At 52.8% G+C, this 21,377-nt stretch overlaps 2 protein-coding genes across 3 annotated transcripts in view; both read right to left on the reverse strand.

The window, feature by feature from the left end:
• Positions 1-21,377, reverse strand: part of LOC122367119 (glutamate-gated chloride channel-like) — a 61,520-nt gene that overhangs the window by 30,574 nt on the left and 9,569 nt on the right. Inside the window, exons 4-5 of one of the 2 annotated variants that reach the window (XM_043339933.1) lie at positions 9,986-10,095; positions 1,666-4,820 (exon numbers count right to left, since the gene is read on the reverse strand). In XM_043339933.1, the coding sequence (XP_043195868.1) occupies positions 4,685-4,820; positions 9,986-10,095 (246 nt within the window). In that variant the 3' untranslated portion in view covers positions 1,666-4,684. Of the gene's footprint in view, positions 1-1,665; positions 4,821-9,985; positions 10,096-21,377 lie in introns of those variants that run through there. The other variant, XM_043339934.1, reaches the window with a different exon arrangement.
• On the reverse strand, positions 19,403-20,174 carry LOC122367120. The gene is made up of 2 exons (XM_043339936.1): positions 19,503-20,174; positions 19,403-19,430 (listed from the first exon to the last, which is right to left on the reverse strand). Exons 1-2 carry the CDS (start codon positions 20,172-20,174, stop codon positions 19,416-19,418), a joined length of 687 nt encoding a protein of 228 aa, XP_043195871.1. The 3' UTR covers positions 19,403-19,415.

A 21,377-nucleotide genomic window follows, 5' to 3' on the forward strand; every position in this document is an offset into this window, starting at 1 on the left:
TACGCATTGCGACGATATTGTCGTTGAAGTAAAGGGGGGGAGGGGTGCAACTAGTTGACCCCTTCCCCCCAGGTGCTGGCGGGTGGCGCGAAGGCCCAGCTGCCACCGGATTAAATTGTTTACTGTTCTAGGCTACTTTAAAGATGAAAAGGTCATAAAAAGGGCATAATTAAACGACAAGGGGTAAATGCGACATGAAATAAGATGGGAACCGCCAGCTGTTCATAACGTTTCACAAATGCTGCTCCAGCTCCGATCTCGGTCAGGTGATTGGTTGAGAGCTGCGCCAGCTCAGTCAGCTGATAATCAGCAGCTGATTGCTGAACACGAGCTGTCTCAGCAGACTCGGCAACACCCGACCCCGAGCTCCGCCAACAGCGCGCCTGACGTGTCACATTGGGCTAGTTGTCGACCACCAATAAGTTTTTAGTGTCTAAAATTATCATCTAATATCCATTATATTTCATTTGCCCATTAGCTCATCAAATTGCTGCTATCCCGTTTCTGGGTCCCGTGCCCCCTGGTTTTCACGGCCAGACGGCAGCCAGCCCCGTCTGTGTCGCCTCTGCCGGTCCGCTCGGAGGCATCTTAGCTTAGCCAGCGACGGGCCGAAGCTCGGCTAAATTGAATTCAAACTTGAGGAGGGCGTCTGGTGGCCCAAGGAGCCAGTGTTGACCCAGCCGGTCCGTCTCCCAACTGGTCTGTTTGGCGACAACACAGAGAAAGAGAGAGAGAGGGAGGGGATAGAGGGAGGGAAAGAGAGAGGGAGAGAGGGAGGGAAAGAGAGATGGAGAGAGAGAGGGAAAGAAAGAGAAAGGGAGAAACGGAAGACGGGGAGAGAGGGAGAGATGGAGGAAGAGAGGGAGATAAAGAGTAAGAAAGAGAAAAGAGAAAAAGAGGGTGGAGAGGAAGAGAAAGGAAGAAATATGATAAAACCAGATCGTGAGATCTACCATAGACAACGTGAATCAGATAAGAACTATGATGAGACTCATGTTATCTATGGAAATTCTGAACTTCCTTTTTGGAGCCACAATTCACTCTATCCTGTTATGGACACATTTAAGGTCATTAAAGAGCGTGACTACAGCGGTTTTGCCGGCCGCAATAGCGATTATCAAAAAAGTAATAGGCAATCGCAAACATCTTTTGAGCCACGGTTGTCCTAACCATTTTCAAAACATCTCTAAAAGAAGAGCAATGCATGGCTGACATGTCTTTCGCTTGGAGAGCACGTGTCACGTATAATGTAATTGAACCAGCCGATCGAATATTATTTTCCATCAGGAGAATTAACCGTATCCTGGCAGGCTGACCACTGACCAGACCCTGGCCAGGCCCCGATGACCGGCCGCCCACGCAGGTGACCTTTAAAGCCATAAGTTGACCTCAGAGGCTTCAGCCGACAGCGGGGAAGTCCGCGAGACACTGGCCGTCACCCGCCCGTGACAGCGACAGTTCAAACCCGTGTTTCTGCGCAGCCAAATTACATAACAGGTCAGCGCGCAACTACACACAACTGTCACTTCCTAATTCCTACAGTCATTTGAATGCACACCGAATCGTATTTTACGTGGAGAGTTCTCTATTCCACGTAGCTCCGCTTACTTTGCATCATCAAGCCTTCATTTCCACCAGGCCATCAAAACAACACCATTCGTCAGAAACAGTTTTATTAAAAGTCTCACCAAGCATCAGAATCACCATATAATACATAGTCGATCACCGACATTTCCACTGATCGGAGAGCGACTCGTGTCGTGTCCGCAGCCCGGTCTGACCGCGCGCCGACACCCGACACCCGATCTGACACCCGTCCGACCCTGACACCCAGCGTGACACCGACACCCTCAGCGTGACACTGACACCCTCAGCGGCGCGCAGTCGCAGAGAGCACTAGAGGTGGCAAAAGATGAAAATTTTGGGAACCAGACTCGAACCAGACCCGGCTGGACATTTCTGGAACCAGTCGGGCCCGGTCTTAGTTGGAATCGGAACCAGTTGGACCCGTTCCCCAAAAGTCAATTAATACAAACTACTTGTAGGTATCATTAGTTGCATCATGTAAAACAGCCTATTTCCCACTGGGAATACTCATGAGCTACTGTGTGCAAAGAAACATTCACTTCATTCACTTCATATTTTGCAATAATGTGTAGTGTGCAAGTTGTATAGTTTATGGTAGGACCCGGTTGGACCCGTCAGAAAATTTCCAGGAACCGGTCTGGACCCATATGGGTCCAGACTGGTTCTTTGGACCGGGTCCTCGGGTCCACATTTTGCCACCTCTAGAGAGCACATACTCGGCGCAGCAGCCAACAACCCAGACACAAGCGGCGCGACGACGGCGGTACGGGGCAGCCCGGCGCGCGGATGATATGAGAGCGGTCCAAGCCGGCGGCTTGAGCGGTGGTAAGGTGTGGTTCATGCCTCGAGTCGGTCATGGGAAAGTAAGTTGATACAGCTTTTTGGTTGCTGGTTCCAAAATGTTTAAACCATCCCTAACGTCATGTTCGGTTGTTTTAGCGACCTTTTATCGACATTCAATAAAATATTTCATATATTTTTATTCAAACTTCAACTGCAACTGTCGTGACGTTGGTAACACATAATACAGACGGTTTCTACTTCTCAGGATGCCGTCTGATAGCCCAATGTCCATGTCCATGGCGGGGAAGTCCCAAAAGGTCAAACTTTGTTCCTTGTGCTAGCCCAACGGCTGTAGCAATAACAGTTTAGCAAATTCGGACCATCTTGCCTAGTATAACGACATACACTGTCGTTTCACTGTTTAAATATGATCATAGCTGAGAGTTTTCAAGGGGAGAACGAATTCCAAACGGTTGAGATGATTCAGATCTGTGATTTGGATAACGGCTTAAATAGATAATCTCAGAAATTAACTTCACGTAACAAAGTGCGACTCTAGCATACCTTCGAGATCTCTATACATAAACTAGGCCAGTGTGAGAGCAAGAGGCCCAACAGCTATCAGCAGCTGATTATAGTAGCACTTGAAAAGATTTAGAGCCAGAGGGCTGGACGCCGAAAAAGCACCGATAAAACCAAAGATACTCATTTGTTGCGAAATGGGGTCAAATGTCTGCATTTGTGTCCGGCTGCATGTGTAGGTGCGTCCATGCATCATTCTACGTTTCTGGAATCAGCCACTTTCGATGCAGAAAAGGTCGTGGGTGGTAATCAATGAGGTAAAGCGACTCGATGATTTTCTTTTTGTGTGAAAATAAACTGACTTGGCGCCTTAATAATTATTAAGGCGCCAGTAATGCATCGCATGCTACACCATCGAATAAAATCTCCAATCAAACCCACAACCTTCCGAAGCGGAGTATATGACAAATGTGCACCTGCAAGCATGATAGAACAATGTAAGCACCGATCAACACACAAACAGCTGTCATTGAAAACATACCTCCTTGTGAGCAAATGAGCGCTTGTCTCACCACACTTTGCGCACCGCTAGCGTATAACCTAAGCACGCACCCACATCAACCAGTACAAACAGAACAGTCAGCAAGCGCCAAGTAATCCGCCTCAAGCCAAGGTGTCCGCATGACACAGTGTCGAGCCGGCGCATCCAGTGCCCGCGCCAGCGACGTCGCAAATCGCCCTCCCTCTACCTAGAATACCTTCCACGAGCAGCACGATCCGCCCTACTACATAGTCTACGCCACTCTCACTTCAGCCCGTACTAGTTCGTGCAGCAGCTCACACTGTGAAAATGATCGCGACCACAAGAGAACCCCTTGGCCGCGGACTGGCCCACACACATGAGTAACAAGTCAATGGATATCACAAGGTGGCGGATGTGTCATTTCTCACTGCAGAAGACAAGCGCACTCATGCCTCTTCGCATGCAGTCTCTCTTTCTCTTTCTCTCCGCGACATAGCTTATCAGCACTCTCTTGTACAGTCTGTCTTAAAAGTACCGCGCAAAGTGACGATGGATCCATCGAGCCTGACTGAGCAAGGGCCTGCTGAATTTGGGTCACTGAAGCAACTGACATCCTTATCCATTCCCTAGGTCAATTGGTCGGTGACTTTTAAATTAAAACAGGCCCTTTCTCGGTCAGGCTTGATGGATCCACCGCCACTTTGCGCGGTACTTTTAAGACAGACTGTACAAATGTTCCTCCTACTCGACACAAAGCACAGTGAATGCAAACACACACGCTCACATCGCTGAAGGCATCCTCGACAACCAGCACGTGGCGCACACGTGGGCGCACGTAGTACGTGCCACTCACGGCCACGCGTGATGCCCGCCGCGTGGGAGGTGTGCACACAAGAACGAAAACACGCTCTCCGGTGTAAAAGTGGCTGAAAATCGCGTGCGATCAGAGACATTTCGACACCGACCCAGATCGCAACTTTTTCAGCTGAGCAGACGCCACGAACGTGAGAAGAGCTCTCTCGCAGGAGCTCACCCCACAAGAGGTCCCTCCCATTATCCCCAGCATACACCTGACACGCTCCGTCTGTCCCTCTCCTGTCCGAGTGTCCGATCCATCAATAATATTCACTTCACACAGAGAAAGCGGGTCCCAACTCCAACACTGGCCCGTCTATGCGTGTGCGAATGTGAATGTCGGCTGGACCCTGGAGGAATCCGCCTCGGCGACCACCGTCCAGCCCGGCTTCGGCAGAGGCAGAGCCTAGCCCTCTACGGGCTGGCCTTGGGCCTGTCGTCGTCATCCTGGAAGATGTACGTCGACCAGTAGACCAGGTTGAAGAAGGCAAACACTAGCGGAAAGGTGATACGAGCGATCACGTCTATCCGCTTTGAGCGCGTCGGGAATCTGAGAAACAAGAATCGTCGGGTTAGACATGGGTCTGTAGCATTCTAAACGAAAATCACATGGTTAGTTTAGTTTATTTATGTCATCGTCGACGCTCAGCCCCATTTAAGGTCAACTCCAAGGATGAACCAGCATACAAGCATAAAACGCGTTCACATGCCATTGTAAATAAACTGCAACAAAAATATCAAATACAGTAAAATCGCTTTAGATACTACCGATCACAGTACTAACCGTTTGTTCATGCAATCGAGGTGCAAGTGCCAATGTGCAGTCTGCACTACACACATAACGTCTTGCATATCATGGTCTTCGCATAGACTAGGCGAGAGTGACCGATGACCATGCCAATCCATTGATAAACACATGCAGCAAACAATCATTCGGATCACACGAATATTTCTGCTCCCGAACAACGGCAACTGATATGGCACCCGCATACGTAGTAGGTACCCTGAGGCTAATGTTTTCTTTCCAGGCTGCGAACACGTGGAATAACAATAAGTCAGCTCCGATAATAAGGCAGCTGTAAAATGCATAAAAACAATACAGGCGGCTATACAAGCAGCGGCATGCGTTAGCTATATTTCAAGCAGCATTAGCTATCATATAACAAACAACATTTGTCATAACACAACAGCATAAACCTTATTATTCCTGTGCAAGGTCATCATCAGACGCGCGTTTTCCGAGAGAGATCTGTTTGGCACGCGTTGCCATTAGGCATTAGTCCATTAATCCAATAGTCTCATCATTCCATTAGGGCGGGCGGTTCCATGTCAGCCATCAATGCGAGCTTAGGCGGCGCCGCCTCTGGGATAACGGTGACAAATACGGGCGGCCGCGGACGATCGGCGGCGCGCCACTCGGCGAGCCGACGCACTCGTTGCGTCCCCCCCCCCCCCCACTGCGATTGATGCACCTCCCCCCCGGCGATGAATAGCGTGTCAATGGCAGGACGTTTGTCCAGATTAGGAACAGGGACAGCTATTTTTATGCATACTGCAGTGGAGTGAGATATATCACTGTTACAACAGGCATGCATTTTCACTGCACGGATGTCCAAATTGTCTCGTGTACCAATAAGACAGGTGCAGCGTTTCGAAGCTCATTATTGATGGGCCGCAATGCCAAAATTTAATCAAAGGACTCTCTACATAACACGCAATGCTCCTATCGGTTTGCAAAAAAAACCTAAATATCATGCTGTTTTCTGCGATAACTGATTAAAAACACACCGAAAAATGTTACTCCCGAGATACGACCCCACAAACTCGCATACGAGGTCGCCGTCATCTCTGACGGGGCACGTCATCGTATCGTTATCGGGACGTAACAACCCGGCGGCGACAACGGCGCGCGAGAAAAACACCTCCGCTGCCGGCCCACCTCATTATTGATCTGTCTCGGCCGGCCGCTCCGACCCGCCCGGTCGACAGCCGCGGTCAGCGTGTTCCCCCGGGGTTGGGCGGTGATACCGCCTCTGGCTACTGATTGACATGCGGTGACCGGTGATAGGGCCGACGGCGGCAGTGCGGGGGCGGCCCACACCCGCTGGTGTGCAGACGGAACCCCCACGGACAGCGGGGCATCGAGGGTAGCGGGGAGGAGCGGGGGTGTCGCAGCGCCGCGTGCGCACACAACGTGTCATCGACCATATATTGGTGCCGATTTCAGATAATTGGGAAACCGAAAAACGAAACCCATGTAAGCAAAAAGCATTAAATATGGCAAGAGACAGAAGAGAAGAGTACCGGAGTAGAGAGTACATACCAGATCCGAGTAACAGGATATGGTGGGTAGCTAAATTCTTCACAATTTGACAGTATTCGCGCATTTCAAACTAAATCACCACGTGAATAAGAAAACACAATGCGCCACGACAAACTCGGTCCAAAAGTAGACACACACGCCTTGCAAAAGAAGAATCCAATGCCCGAAATTCACCCACGAGATTCGTTCAGCTATTCATCGGGCGTGGTGCATCAATCCCACTTTTTTACCACCAGAGCCGGCCGTCCAAGAATAGCCGCCTCTCGCGTCAGTTTTGGGACGCCCATCGCATACAGTGTGCCTACGTTACGGCCGATCGGAGACTCATTGAAACCCCGCTCAGAGCGTGTGGTGACCGGAGCTGGCGGCGGCCGCGTCCGACCGACACCGCAGCGACAGATTGACGGGCCGCCGCCCACCGCCCAAAACCCTCCATCGGCCATCGCCCAAAAACCCTCTGCCCACCGCCCCAAACCCACCGGCAAACATCTACCGACCGTCTGCCGCCCACTGCTCTCTGCTGCACGGCCCAGCGTCCACCGTCCACCGCCCACCGTCCACCGCTCACCGCCCACCACGCGGTCGCCGACCACCGCCCAATCGCTCTCCGCTGTCCGCCCTCCGCCGGCGCAATGCACTGGACGTTCTAGGACAGTTATTTTCACCAAGTACATACGTACCTACCCGGGACCCGTGAAGTTCAGGAATGCCATGCCATGCCATGGTGAATTGATAGGGGATGAAATAAATTTCACATAACAACCGTTCGTATGTTCTTCATTTTAGAATATGCAAGAATATATGCAACATTACATCTAATTACTCTGTATTGCATTGCGGAGATCCATAAAATACGCACGCATCAAATAAACTACCTCGATTGTTTCGAATATTAAACTCAGTCAAAGTTCCTTATTTTATGGTCACTTTTAATGGTTACATATCCAAGAGGTAGTCCAAAGACCGAAGAGACAGACCAGGCAGAGGTAGAGGTACATAGTATTCCGATTAGAGGTGGCAAAAAGTGAAAATTTCGGGAATCAGACTCGAACCAGACCCGACTGGATATTTCTGGAACCAGTCGGACCCGGCCCAAGTTGGAATCGGATCGGAACCAGTTGGACCCGTTCCCCAAAAGTCAATTAATACAACCTATTCGTAGGTAGCATTAATTGCATTATGTAAAACAGCCTTTTTCCCACAGGAAATACTCCTGAGGTACAGTGTGCAAAGACACATACTTGACCAAATGTTTTCTTTCCATTCACTTCATATTTTGCATCATTTGTAGTGTGCACTGTGCATGATGTATGGTAGGACCCGGTTGGACCCGTCAGAAAATTTCCAGGAACCGGTCTGGACCCATATGGGTCCAGATTCTTTGGACCGGGTCCTCGGGTCCACATTTTGCTTCCTCTAATTCCGATCCATGGTGTTTACATTCACGGATAAAAAACGACCTTAGCTGCGCTAGGCACATTTGTCTCTTTCTTCTCGTTTGAACGCCCCAGCAGCAAGTACGAACGGGCCTGGATAAGAGAGATATGCGTGAGCCAAGGCGGCGTTTGTGCTTTCTTTCTTCATCCAATACTGATATCGTTTGAGCAGTTTTGCTACCGGAGAGTTTAAGAGGATCTGGAACACTGATGGAAAAGCCAATAAGGGATTTGCATCACAAATATTCCAAATATAAGAAAGAGCCAGATGGTATGAAATTCAAGAACGCGCGGCGTCGAATTTGAGGTAGATAGACTGTACCGCAAAGCACCAAGTGGTGCGGTACAGCCTACATACCTTCCAGAGCCCGCCGAATTTCTGCGGCTGGATGAAACAAAGCGGGGAGGGAGGAAGCAAAGTATTCCACTATTACTTGACAAATAGAACTGTCCCATACGATGTGAATAGGGGCTCATTTCCCGCAAGGAATAACACTTAACCCGGCAGTTGCTGGGGTATTTCGCCACCCGCCGTTTGCTGGGGAGGGGCGTTAAACGCCCCCAGCCGATAACTCGAGAACCAATGGGCGCAGCGAAACGCACGAAGCGGCAAACGAAAGAACGCGACGAGACGCTTCAGATGAGTGCTTGAAAGTTGAATTTCGAGGTCACAGGTCGGGTCAAGGTCAGGTCAAACACCTGAAATCGGGCTTTCGGTAGCATGGACTTCAGAACCTCGTAATGGGCGCCCCTCGTCAATAGCTCAATCAAAACTGTGCACAATCCTTCATATAAGTGCTACAAGAGTGTCAGATTCATGTAGGGGTCGGTCAAACATAGGTCAGGGTCAAGGTCAGGTCAATCAGGTAAGAACATATCCCCGAAAATCTAAACTGGTATTCGCAGTCTATGATACATGTTTTATGGGTAATTTTGGGCGAAGAACACGTTGGTGACATTTATAATATCATACGAGTACGCGTTTTATCGAAAAATATCAATTGAAGAAATACATGCATCATTGTCGTGAAGTCTCACGAGAAATAGCCAAGATTCAGTCCAAGATTTTGGAAAATATTGAGCGGTAATCAAAAATCGAAGATAGCCATTTGATCGTACATAACATTGGCAGTCTAGTGGCGTTTACGGCATGTCTGTATGTCTATTCTGTGATTTTATATGATTTTTCGAACATATGCCATTTTTCGTTGAAAAATCAGAAATCATGACGTCACTAAAACCTCGATATCTCAAAAAATTTACGACCGATTTTTTTGAAACTTTGGCACAATATACTTTGATTAATTCCTCGCAGGTACCCAAAATTTGGTGCGCCTACGGCGCGCCGTTTTTAAGCTACAGCGCGGCGAAAAAAGTGGGGGCGTTTAACGCCCCTCCCCAGCAACTCGCGGGTTAACTTGAACACGTTTATGCATACAAAAGTCGCACATTTGGTACAAATAATGAGGTGGCTGGGGCCGTTCGACTACGTTCAGGCCCGATCAGAGCTGTGTTTGACAGTTTTGGGAAGTTCTCAGGAGGCCTGAAAGGAGTCCAGTCAAACTGAGACGGCCGGTGAATACCCTGCCGCCGCGAGCACGTCCAGAACGCCAGCTTACCTGAGTGCTCTTCTACAAACTAGTTTAGGAAGTTCATTTTAGATGTATTGCCGCCTATGCCGGGCCTCAAACATGTCAAAGGGTCACCGCGCGCACAGGAGCTCTTGATAAGTTGAAATCTGAACAAACTGAGATATCGTGACTGCTTGCAAAATTATCTGTCGTTAAACTTGTGAGTAGAAGAAAACCATCGAACAACATGCACCACATAACAGATTACGGGCACACTGCCGCCTTAAACCATATGTGCACTGTGCAATGTGCATTACGCGTGCACCTTACATGCATCGGGACTCGGCATGCAACATCATCAATTGCTTTTCCGTGAACCACTTACTTTGAGAGCCAGCTTTGGCAGCAGCCCTGCTTTTTCCCCACTTGCATGTGGATCTCGCAGTGTCGCGCGCCCTTGTCGAATCGCCTCTCTCCTCGATGCATTAGAGGTTTCTGAAACAAAAGTTCATTTTGACAGACTCCTCTCAATTAATACTCCGGTGTTGTGATTGGTAGTTTCCACACTGCGTAAGTCTGCGAAAAATAACCAGCCGACGCCCAAACAGTATGCAAAGTTGTTTTGAAGGGAAGCTGGCTCGCACGACTTAAGACAAAGCAATCCTAATTGAGTAAAAGCAATGAATATAAAATGAGTGGCACGACCTAGTGAGTGATTGAAGGACCAGTCAGCTGAACTATTTATCGGTAACCTAATTCACGAGCACAGAGGAATGAAAAGTGAACGCTGAATAATTGAGCAAAAAGAACAAAAGGAGCTGTGTGGGCCACTTCGCTGGCAACACTAGGGCCGTTCGAAATATGTGAACATGTGAACTGATCAAAGCTGCTGGTGTTGCAGCGAAAATGCCGCTGTCAGCCGCGCAAACTTCAGTGACGCGATGGAAAACGTCTGTAATGGCCCGTTATCCCGCGCCGAGTCATCCTCGGTTGTTTGTTGTATCCCGGCGTAACCCAATCGGGTGCTGATGCAATTACCTCGGCCGACCTGTCCGACTCCGGGCGGGCTACCAGAACGGAGGGAAGCCCTAACTTTATCATCCAATGATACGCTCAAACTTCACGCAGATAGGATTTGTGCTAAAAATAAAATAATGCAAAAAAGCAAACAATTTGGCAGCTGAACAAATCATGTGTGCAGTTTATTCCATGAGACGGCAGGTGATCAGTTTTAAGCGAATACTAGCGAACATCTTTGGCGCACCAAGTCAAATATGAGTCAAACGGCCCATCTCACATATTCCCATCCGCCAGCGCAACTGACACATGAAAACGGTTCTATTGAATCTGCAACAACTCAGACGAGCTGCAAAACATCCAGAAGATCCATTCAACGAAGCTGGAAAACAAACATGCAAAAGTGCACGGAAAATCTCCAAACAAGTTGCGCCGACTGAAACACAGCGCTGCTTATGCTAGTGAGATGTTAGTGAGTGAGATACCCTCTGGGTAAAGAGTAGGTATTCAGTGTCCGGGCAAAGATTATATCAGAACCATCACAGCTCTCCAAATTACAGTGCATACTAGAGATGTCAATCGGATACCAACTTTTTGGTATACCGATACCAAACCGATACCAACTTGGTATTTGGTATTTCAATCCTAATGTTTTTGGTATTTTGTTGGTATTATGAATGCTCGCTTATGTATAAGAGGCTGTGAATTTGGTAAAAAGTTGGTATTTCCCGAATATTCCTAAGTTGGTTCGGTTTCGGTATTTTCCCATGGTTTTGGTTAGTATTTGGTTGGGTATTGGTATCCTGATTTTCTGTAATTGACATCACTAGTGCAGACGGTGACCGGAAGTGCCACTGACGCGTGCCAGACGCAGACGGCGGCGATCTGCCAACCGGGTCATGTGGGCAGAGCTCTTCTCACGGCCGTGTCACCAGCAGAGATGCGGTAACCAGGCCAGGGTCATCGCGCGCGTCCGTCGTCTCCCCGGCCACCGATCGTTGTCCACTAACGTTGACAAACAGCTGATTACCGCCTAATGACCGGATAACGGCCGCCGCTCAGCGACTGTCAGCGGGGGCGGGGGGACGGCCGGGAGACTAGCTGACCGTGATTTCAGGGTGATGGCAGTGAAAGACGGTAAGGGAGAAGGCGGCTGGATCGGAGTGGGACAGTGTTCTAGGATTTCCACTAAGCCAGTGATTGGGGTGGTCAATGGTCAAAGGCCATCCCGACCCGACCGTAAAGAGTTATTGAATGCAGCATACCTTTGTAAAGTACCGACCTTCTTGCGGATGAACCCTCTGAACCCAGTGAGCATTCCATTTCTCTAACTGTGAGACGCTGCAGTATAGCGCACACAGATTGAGGGACTCTGTAAATCACCCACGGAGCCAGTCTGTCTCAGTGTCCAGAGCACAGTTTTGAGCCCCGGCGGAAACGAGCCAGCCGACACGCCTCTCAAGTGTCAGCAGCCAGAAGCCGCCGGCAACAGGCCCGTCCGGCGGCCGGCAGGAAGGGCAGTCGACATCCAACACTGACAAGACTGAGGCGCAGTGGGCGAGAGTCCATTTCGTGACCTTATGCATACGCGATGGAAGTTTTAGCTCACTTGACCCCCGTCACCCGCAGACAAACCACGGAAGGAGTCCGCTGGTGCAGCTCGGTATGCCAGTGACGGCAATGTCAGCGAGAGAATGCACATTACACAATTTCAGAGTTGAAAAAGGATTAAATGTTACGGACAAACAGCCACAGGACTGAAAACGAAAAAAAAAACTTTGCATCACGTAGCTTATGCTCGTGATCCGCATTATGTATTAAGGCCTGGCTACACTAAGCGTTTTCTGCGTGCGTTTTTTGCGTGTTTGCGGGTTTTCGTAATATCGTTCTAGAAAAAAGGTTATTATTAATTTAACTTCTTTAATGTTTATATAAAAGTTAATAAAACGTTTATGTAAATTAAAAGTTTATATGAAAAACATATAACAAAAACGTAATGTCGTTTCTTTCTAGATCGATATTCCGCAAATCACGCAAACTCGCAAAAAACGCACGCAGAAAACGCATAGTGTAGCCAGGCCTTTACCCGCATTATTACGAATTACTCGAGGCGTAGGTAGGTCAGGGCTGCATCATTTTCGGTAGTCAGAGCCTGGATGAAATTGAGAACGCCTCGGCTCAGGTCCACGAGGATGGCACCTGTATTTTTAGCGTGCCAAGGGCGCATACAAACTCGTAAGGAGGGCCGAAGACAATTCGTCAGCAAACATAAACAGCGCCTGCATCTCTGGACATGGCTGCTGACGCACGAACGTTGTCATTAGCGAAAAATAACAGCAATACCTTCTTTTCTTTCAAAACACTGTAGATCATTCAAGACAGGGTAAACATGCCTAAATAAACGTGAGGCGATGGGAGATATACCGGCAACATCATATTCTTACACACTAAAGCTTTCCTCAAACTACATAGTCTGCCATGTTTAGAGGTCGTCCGTTGAGGTACAGTTCAAAACATGCAATAACGCTGTACTCGTATTGTGTGAACATATGTATTACGATGTAACAGCATAAACAATAGAGCAGATTGCACGGTAGAATACACATCGGAAGCACTTGGGAAAAAAAGATCCAAACTCAAATAAATTAAGGCATCAAACAAATTTGATCTATAAATCACACACACTGAATGCAAAAGGCTTCCTCAGCTTTGGCGCCCCACAAAAGTTGATCATTTTTCCATTCGGCGGCGTTTTCGTTCTCTGGGGACTCTGGGCCGGCTGGCGTCCTGTGACAAATCATTGATCAGCGGTGCCGGGTGGCTGTTTTTCTCCGACTCTCTCGGAGACATTCAACGACCCAGATCAATCCTCTCGACCTACCAGCGGCGCTCGTAACGCGCTTTAAAGTGGGCGTCGAGAGCCTGCCAGACACCGCCAGCAGAGCGCGGCGACATCAGCCGTACACACCATCAAAATAAACACGAGAAACAACTGACTCCGTGTCACTGGATGCACGACTTGCGTGACATGTGAGAGCATCGATAAAAATATGAGACGGAGAACTACTAACGAGCGTTACCGTGGCAACGGCAGCAACGGCAGCAACGGCGGTAACGTCGGTTATCCCCCACGCTGACGCAGTATCATTAGCGAGAGAGACCGTCCAAGATTGTGCTCGAGACATTTTCAGCGCTCCAGTGTCTATTTCGGACAGAACTTACAGAGTATCTTCAATAGCACGCCTGTAGCGAGCACTTCGCCGTAATATCGCGTGCGCGTATTCTAAAACTATCGCTAATGAATTCCATCCGGCGCAATTTAGTAGGGGCGGCCGGCGGCTGCGGAGAACTGTTCAGCAGCGTGGGCGAGGCGGGGGAGGCGATAGGAGCCGTTCAGACGACGGCCAGCCTGGACGGACCGCCCCGGGCTCCCCGGTCAGGGGGTGAGGAGGGAACGGGGGGGGGGTCTGACGTCACAAACCACGGATCATAGCAAGCATACAGTGCACCATTGGGGTGGTTCAATAAACAATATATGCTGTAAGTTCAGTGCATAATACCTACATCGGCTTTGATAACGTGAGGTCAGTGTGAGATAGGTACTCAACCACAGCGTTACGCGAAGATTGCAACGCATAGGAATATAACAATGAGATACTCTGATGAACCGCAGCCCAATATCTGCGCAAATGTATGGCATGAATTACCCTCCCCCATTTCTAGACTGTCCGAGAAACTCAATCGCCTGGCCAAATGACTACTGATTCCAAGTTTTCATATTCTCTGAGATACTTTACGATGGAAACGCATTGCCCTCTAAGCCACTCTTCAGTTAACTCAACTGCGTCTTGTCCGAAAATTTGTAGCCGGCACTGCTCGCGTGTATTTTACGGTTATGCTTTCGGCAGTGTGAGCAGCAATGAGCGTTTGTCAGAGCGAAGCCCACTGGCGAGGATACAGTGCGGTAATAATGCCCACTGCTGCAAAACGCCGCGGCGGTCCATGGTCGTGTGGGGCGAATGTCAAGACGAAACGTCCGGGGAATTAGTTAGAGTCGGCGCAGTTTCCAGCGCAGTCGGGCACAATGGGCTCTAAAAGGCTGGCCGACAGTCCGACTGCGGGTGGCGTGGACCGTGGACGCAAGACGCAATATGGTAAGCAAACTTCATGTGAAAATGTAATAATAGAGGAAATAGTGATTAGTGATAGCATACCAAATCAGAGAGAAAAAATGTTCAATTTGTGGGGAACACTAAACATATAGGCAACATGAAATTGCAGAGGCAGTAATCACCAAAAGTTTAATATTTTGGGAGCATGAAGCGGAGGTTCACATCAATCCCTTCGATCGTCGATCAGCAGCCTACGGCGATATCCCGGATAAAACTAAACAGTTAACAAACATGCCATCAAAGGTATAATTAACTCATCCCATTTCACAGACGAGTCGTCAATTCATTTCTCCTCAAAACGGTTTCAATCTTCTTCTTTTAATGCCACTTCCTAAGATCAATTTCTTAAGCATCTCCTTTTATCCCCCCTTCCCGGCCCACCCACTTACTCTAACGACGTCCCCGCCTGCTCTATTCCCGTACGTGCCGTAACGACCACGCGCCGCCGCTGTCCCGTCACATGCGTTATGCAGCGCGTCGCCAAGTCACGTTGCTTCGTAACGACGCCGTCACAACGCGGAGTCGACCTCTCGACCGGGGCGGGCCACCTCCGCCAAGCCCGGCCAACAATCATAACATGGGAACTCAGCTCACGGCGCACCAGCAGCCCAATCGGTAGAGTGTTCTACCGGCGCTCCCCAGAGGATCGTCCGTGACGTCACAGGCGCACTGTGTGACGTCAGAAATGAGTCGTCACCGGCCGGCTCGTTCCGGCTGCGGTGCGATTACGGAGGGGGGTGGGGGGGGGGGTGGAATGAGCGGGGCGGGAGGAGAGGGTGAGGTCAAGTGCGGATTTGAGTTGAGTTGGACGCGCCAAAGGCCGCAGAGGGGGGATACAGTTTCCGGTAGGATTTCACGCGGTCATGGGCACGATAGCCGTGGGAGCCATGAGAATCATTGAAGCCATGAGCCATGGGAGCCCTAAGCAATTCCAGTCGGCGGGCTCACGACAACGTCGGTCAGAGTTCGCGCAGTTCTGCTCCGAGCGGCGAGCCCCCCCCCCCTTCCCCCAGCCTCAGATTCCAGAGCGCCCCTGACAGCAATCGTAATGGACCGGGCTGGTTCACGGACCCATGAAATTGGCCCGGGCTGGGTCACCTTTTTGTGCAAATGAATGGAACACCAAATGCATTTGGTCAGGGAACACCTGAATCGAAATGACAAAGTTGCCTTAAATATTTCATATTCGTTTCAATTTAATAACATTTCATACAACCTGATTGACTTTCTGTAGTAATGCCAAAAGTCCAGTACACTCAGATGCCTCTATTCACACCCGTACCCGCTCGTGTCCCGGAGCGCACTGCCCGGCTTCACCACATTAGCCTAGATCATACCTCTGTACACGTCATATCACGTCATATCACGTCATTCTGAACCCTAGACAAAGGCTGATCAATTTCTCCCTCCGCCGACTCACCGGCGCCATAAGACCCTGGCTCGCAATACGACGCGCACCATCATCGCTCGAACCACGCAATGACTAAGACACAGACTACACCTCACCCTGATCCTCAAGATCATCACTTCCGCTGCTGCTGTTTAACGCATCAATCGGCACCACGTGGCCGAAGAAGTCAGGCGGCCGCCGATTACGCTGACCTCGGCGCACCACCCTTTCGCCGCTGTCGCTCTCAGACCGGCCGCATTCACCACCCGCATCATCAGCCTCCTCCACCGGGCGCCCCGGCGCGCCATCGCCCTCATAACCGAATGTCATGACGACCGGGGACCCGGCACGGTCCTCCTCCGCTTCCTGTGGGCCCCCGCTGCCCCGGTCGAGGGTCCGAGGGCCTGCTGCTAGTCCCCCGGTGTCACCGCAGTGGCGGAGGTCTCTGATGTGCCAAGGCACGCCGCCCACTTCAACCACCTGCGGCGACACCACGCCAGACACCGTTCCTCGAACCGACCGCTCGGTGCAGCGGGTGCCCGGCCGCCTCACCCACACGGCGTCCCCCACCTGGAAGTCGCCCTCCCGCCGGGCTGGCGGCCGTCCTATCACGGCCTCCTCGGACGCTCCGGCGGTAGCTCTTTGTCTCACGGCGTCCCTCACAGGGTAGCGGTAGATGCCGTTGGCGGGCGCCTCAGCCGCCGTCCCGCCGTCACGGGGCGTGATATTGTACAGGTGCACGGCCTCTCCGATGCCACACTTCTTCCGCGCCGCGATCACTTTGACACTGCGGTGGTTCCGCTCCACGATGGAGTTCCCGCTGGGGCGATGCACTGCGCGGAAACGCAGCAGCACTCCCCAGCGGGCAGCGAAAGCGGCGAACTGACGACTGCGGAAAGCGGTGTCGTTGTCCGCCAGAAGCTCAGCCGGTGCGCCTCGCTCCGCGAACACTTGTTCGAGTTCACTCGTGACTGTCGCCGCGTCCGACCGCCGCAGCAGCCTCCACACACAAAACCGTGACGGGCCACAGTCTATCACCGACAAGTAGGACTGACCACCGTAGTGCGTGACATCGATGGCCAGCCGGTCCCACGTCCCCTCCACAGCCAGCGACCCGTGCCTCCAGGTCACCGGCGCCGGGTCAACCGCGCGGCAGACGTCACAGGCCGTCACCACTTCCCTGACCACTTTCCGGGAAATCGACGATGACACATCCCGACGCGCGAAATACAGCGTTCGTCGGACACCCGGGTGACCCGCCCTGACATGTACGTCAGTGACGGCCTGTCGGAAGTCCACGGTAACGGCGCCGCCGCCGTCTCCCACTTCCGATCCAACCACTGCCGCTGCTGCCACTGGCTGTCCATCGCTCGGCCGCTGGTCCGCTGGCTGCGAGTCCTGACGCAACCACAGGGACGGCACTCGGGTCAGCGTGTCCGAACGGTTCTGAGACGAGCGGACTAGAGACACGGTGAGAGAAATGTCCAGCTCTGCGACCAGCTGCCTGATGACGTCGACCCGCCGGCGGATAAGCATCTCTCCATGTGCCTTGGTTCGCAGTCTCGCGCGCCCGCTCAGAGCGTCGCTGACCCACCGGTGAACAGTGGCGGAGTCCGTCTTCAGCTCGATGGTCTTCATGTCCCACGCCAGGGCCAGGTTGATGCCCCGCACGGCGGCGTCGAGCTCCGCCATGTTGATGTGGGTGGCCTCGTCCCGGCGGAGCCAGCACGCGTCCTCGATGACGTCACCTCCCTCGCTCTCCAGCACGACGCCGGCGGCTATCGAGCTAGCGTCCGTCCACAGTACGGCGCGGTGCCCAGTCACGCACCACTGCCCACGGGCCGGGTCCTCGCTCGCCAGTCGCTCAGCCACGTGCTTCAGCTGTTCCCGCAGGGCCGCGTCGTGTGTGACGTCATCCCACCCGCGTGTGAGAGAGTTGACACGACGCTTCAGCCACGCTGTCGCTGGTCTCAGCCAACCGCAGACCGGCAGGTGCGCCACGATACGACCACACCATGAAAACACGGAGCGCCGCGTCATTGCCGCGGGCGGTGAGCCGACTGGGTTGTCACGCCTCCAGGCCAGCCCACCCCCGACTGGCTCCACCCGCAGTCCCAGCAGCCGCGCTCCGTCCGCAGCCCGCTCCGGCGGCTTACACTGGAGCCCATAGCTCGCGAAGTGGGCGATCACGCGCTCCGCGCTCACCACGTCCTCATTGACGCACAGATCGTCGACGTACGGTATGACGGCGCCCTGCATCACTGGGTCCTGTTGCAGCACCGTCCGCACCACCGCCTTCATGATGAGAGGCGCGACGTTGAGCCCGAATCCGACACGGGTAAGAGCGTACCTTTGGCCATCAATCACGACTGTCTGAAACGGCCACAGCCGACGATCGGTCCTGAGCTGCAAGTACGCCCTCTTCAGGTCGACGACGGCGACGTTGGCCCCGTGCCGCCGCCATTTCCTCAGCGTGTCGGCACATACGTCAGCGTCGGCCGTGTGTGCCTCCACATGGCTGTTGAGCTCGCGGCAGTCTAAGACTGGTCGTACTTTAGTCTTGTTCTGCTGTTCAACAGCCATGAGAGGGATCAGCCCACGCGGCGGCCCGTCCACCGTCTCGTCGTACGGCTCCAGCCAGCCGTTGTCGATCCATGTACGGAGTTCAGCATCAAACTCCTGCCGTGCCTCGGCCGGCACGCCGTACTGGGGGACACCGTTCCTCAGGCACCCTGGCTCCGCCCCGTTCCGCCACTTCCACGCCACCGTCCAGTGTTGACTTTTCGCGTCATAAGTGACCGTGAAGTCTCGCTCTTCCACGGTCAACGCCGGGGGCGTCACGGCGCTGCATCGCGGCGGCACCCCTCCCGGGCCCGGCACGGCCACGTCGGGCCTCTCGCTGGCACCGAACACCACATCGTCCGCCGCCCGCACTGTCACCCCGCCCAGCGCCGCGATGCCGGTCATCCCCACCAGCATATCCACGCCCAGTGGTTTGTCCGGCACTACCACGGCGCTGAGCGTCACCGCGGGCCCGCCGCTCTTCAGCTGAACCGCCACCTCCGTTACTCCGCTGCTTGGCAGCCGGGACCCGTTGACGGCCATTACAGTCACGCCGCACCGTCTCCAGCTCGCGCAGCACGACTCGTGGATGATGGTGCAGCTGCAGCCCGAGTCGATAACAGCCACTCTGCGCTGCCCATTCACCAGCAGCTGCACCGTCGGTAGCGCGCCTCTTACTCTTGGGCTGCCCGAGAGGAGGTTGGCGCAGACACCGCCTCTCCTGACGCGTTTCCCGGCATCCGTTCCGGGCAGCGTGCCGCGGCGTGTCCTGGCTGCTCGCACCGGAAACAGATGATGTCCGCTCTCCTCTCCGCCCGGCAGTCACGAGCGAAGTGACCGGCTCGACCGCAGCGGTAACACCGTGATGACGCCGGCGTGTGGCGGGAACGGGCCGGCGCAGCGGCGGCAGCGGCTGCAGCGACGGCATTCTCTGCCATCAGCGCCCGAGCCCGCTCCACCAGCTCGGCCAGCGTCAGGCTCTCCATGCGGCAGCCGGCCCTCAAGGTATGCCTCGCCGCATCCGGGAGACCGGCCACGAAGCCGCACATCAGCGCCGTGTCGCCGAGCCCGCCGAACAGGGAGGCCAGCCGCCGCAGGTCTGCCAGGTAGACGTCGACGCTCTCGCCGACACGAAGTCTTCTCGCCGTGAACTCCTCGTACGCCTGGAACTTATCCACAGCGAACGCCCGCAGCAGGGCAGCTTTGACGGCAGAGTACTGCAGCTTCTCCTCGGGCTTCAGCTGCTGGTAGACGCTGAAGGCTCCGCCGGTCAACCGCAGGGGGACGACGGTTTGAATGTCGGACACTCCGCGCAGCTGACAGACGAGCTCCGTCTTATCCAGCCACTCTTCCACAGAGGCGTTACCGCCATCGAACTCGGGGATTAGCCGCATGTCCAGCGCCGAACTTGCCACAGCGCTTTCCTGTGACATGGTTGCCGAAATAGCTTGTAGTAATGCCAAAAGTCCAGTACACTCAGATGCCTCTATTCACACCCGTACCCGCTCGTGTCCCGGAGCGCACTGCCCGGCTTCACCACATTAGCCTAGATCATACCTCTGTACACGTCATATCACGTCATATCACGTCATTCTGAACCCTAGACAAAGGCTGATCAATTTCTCCCTCCGCCGACTCACCGGCGCCATAAGACCCTGGCTCGCAATACGACGCGCACCATCATCGCTCGAACCACGCAATGACTAAGACACAGACTACACTTTCATATCATTATATTAGTCCATCATCAGGCTAGCCTCCCAGTGGCTTTACCGAGTTGGACCTGCTCTAAGAATCGCCACCATACCAGGCCGGGCTGTGGGCTGGCCGGCCCGTTCTGAGCACCATCTCTCGCCGCCCGGCGCCCGCGGGCCGTTCGGAGTCGGGTCGACGGCAGCCAGGCGGGCGGCGCCCGGGCCGGTGACGGCGACCGGCCGGGCGGGGGAGTGGCGCCGCGCGCGCCCGCCGCGCCACCTCATTAATCGGCCAGCGTGACAGCCCGGGGGCGCATCAGCGAAGGAGACGTCCGCCATTATCTGGGCTGAAACCAGAGCGAGTGGCAAAAAGGCGGCTGTGCGGCCCATCCATCACCCAAACACTCGGTCGGCCCGGCCCGTCCAGACGGGCCGCCGAGAGAACACGCAGCGGCGCCACGAAATACGGCCCGCAGACCAGGGAAGGGTGGTGTTTGGAAATTCACTGGTGGTGTTCGGAAATTCACTGGCTGCTGAGTGGGAGGTGCGTCTCCTTGATTTTTCGGAACTCCGAGCTGGGATATGGTATGGAAAAGCCATGGCACGAACATGCACCACTTTTAAATCAACTCCTTTCAAAGGTTGTCTCTCACGTTGTTGCAGTTTCCGTGCAGTTACCACAGCATTCAACCACTTAGTTCAACTCCTGTTTGTGAAACCCGTTTTTCATAATCCGGCCGAGTTGAAGCACAAAATCGAATGGAGTGATGGTTGTAATCGAATGTAGCTAATGGCAATCGTAGTGATAACGCCAAAAAATTGCTACAAACTATTCAGTTACTTTTAGTGGCGTTCAATCATATTCATTCAGTGAAGACATAAACATCTCCAATTTCCTTCTACGTTGCATTATTTTGATGATATTAGAAACACACCCCGCCA

This window comes from Amphibalanus amphitrite, unplaced genomic scaffold (assembly GCF_019059575.1).
Source record: "Amphibalanus amphitrite isolate SeventyFive unplaced genomic scaffold, NRLGWU_Aamphi_draft 000852F_arrow, whole genome shotgun sequence".
Lineage (NCBI taxonomy): Eukaryota > Metazoa > Arthropoda > Thecostraca > Balanomorpha > Balanidae > Amphibalanus > Amphibalanus amphitrite.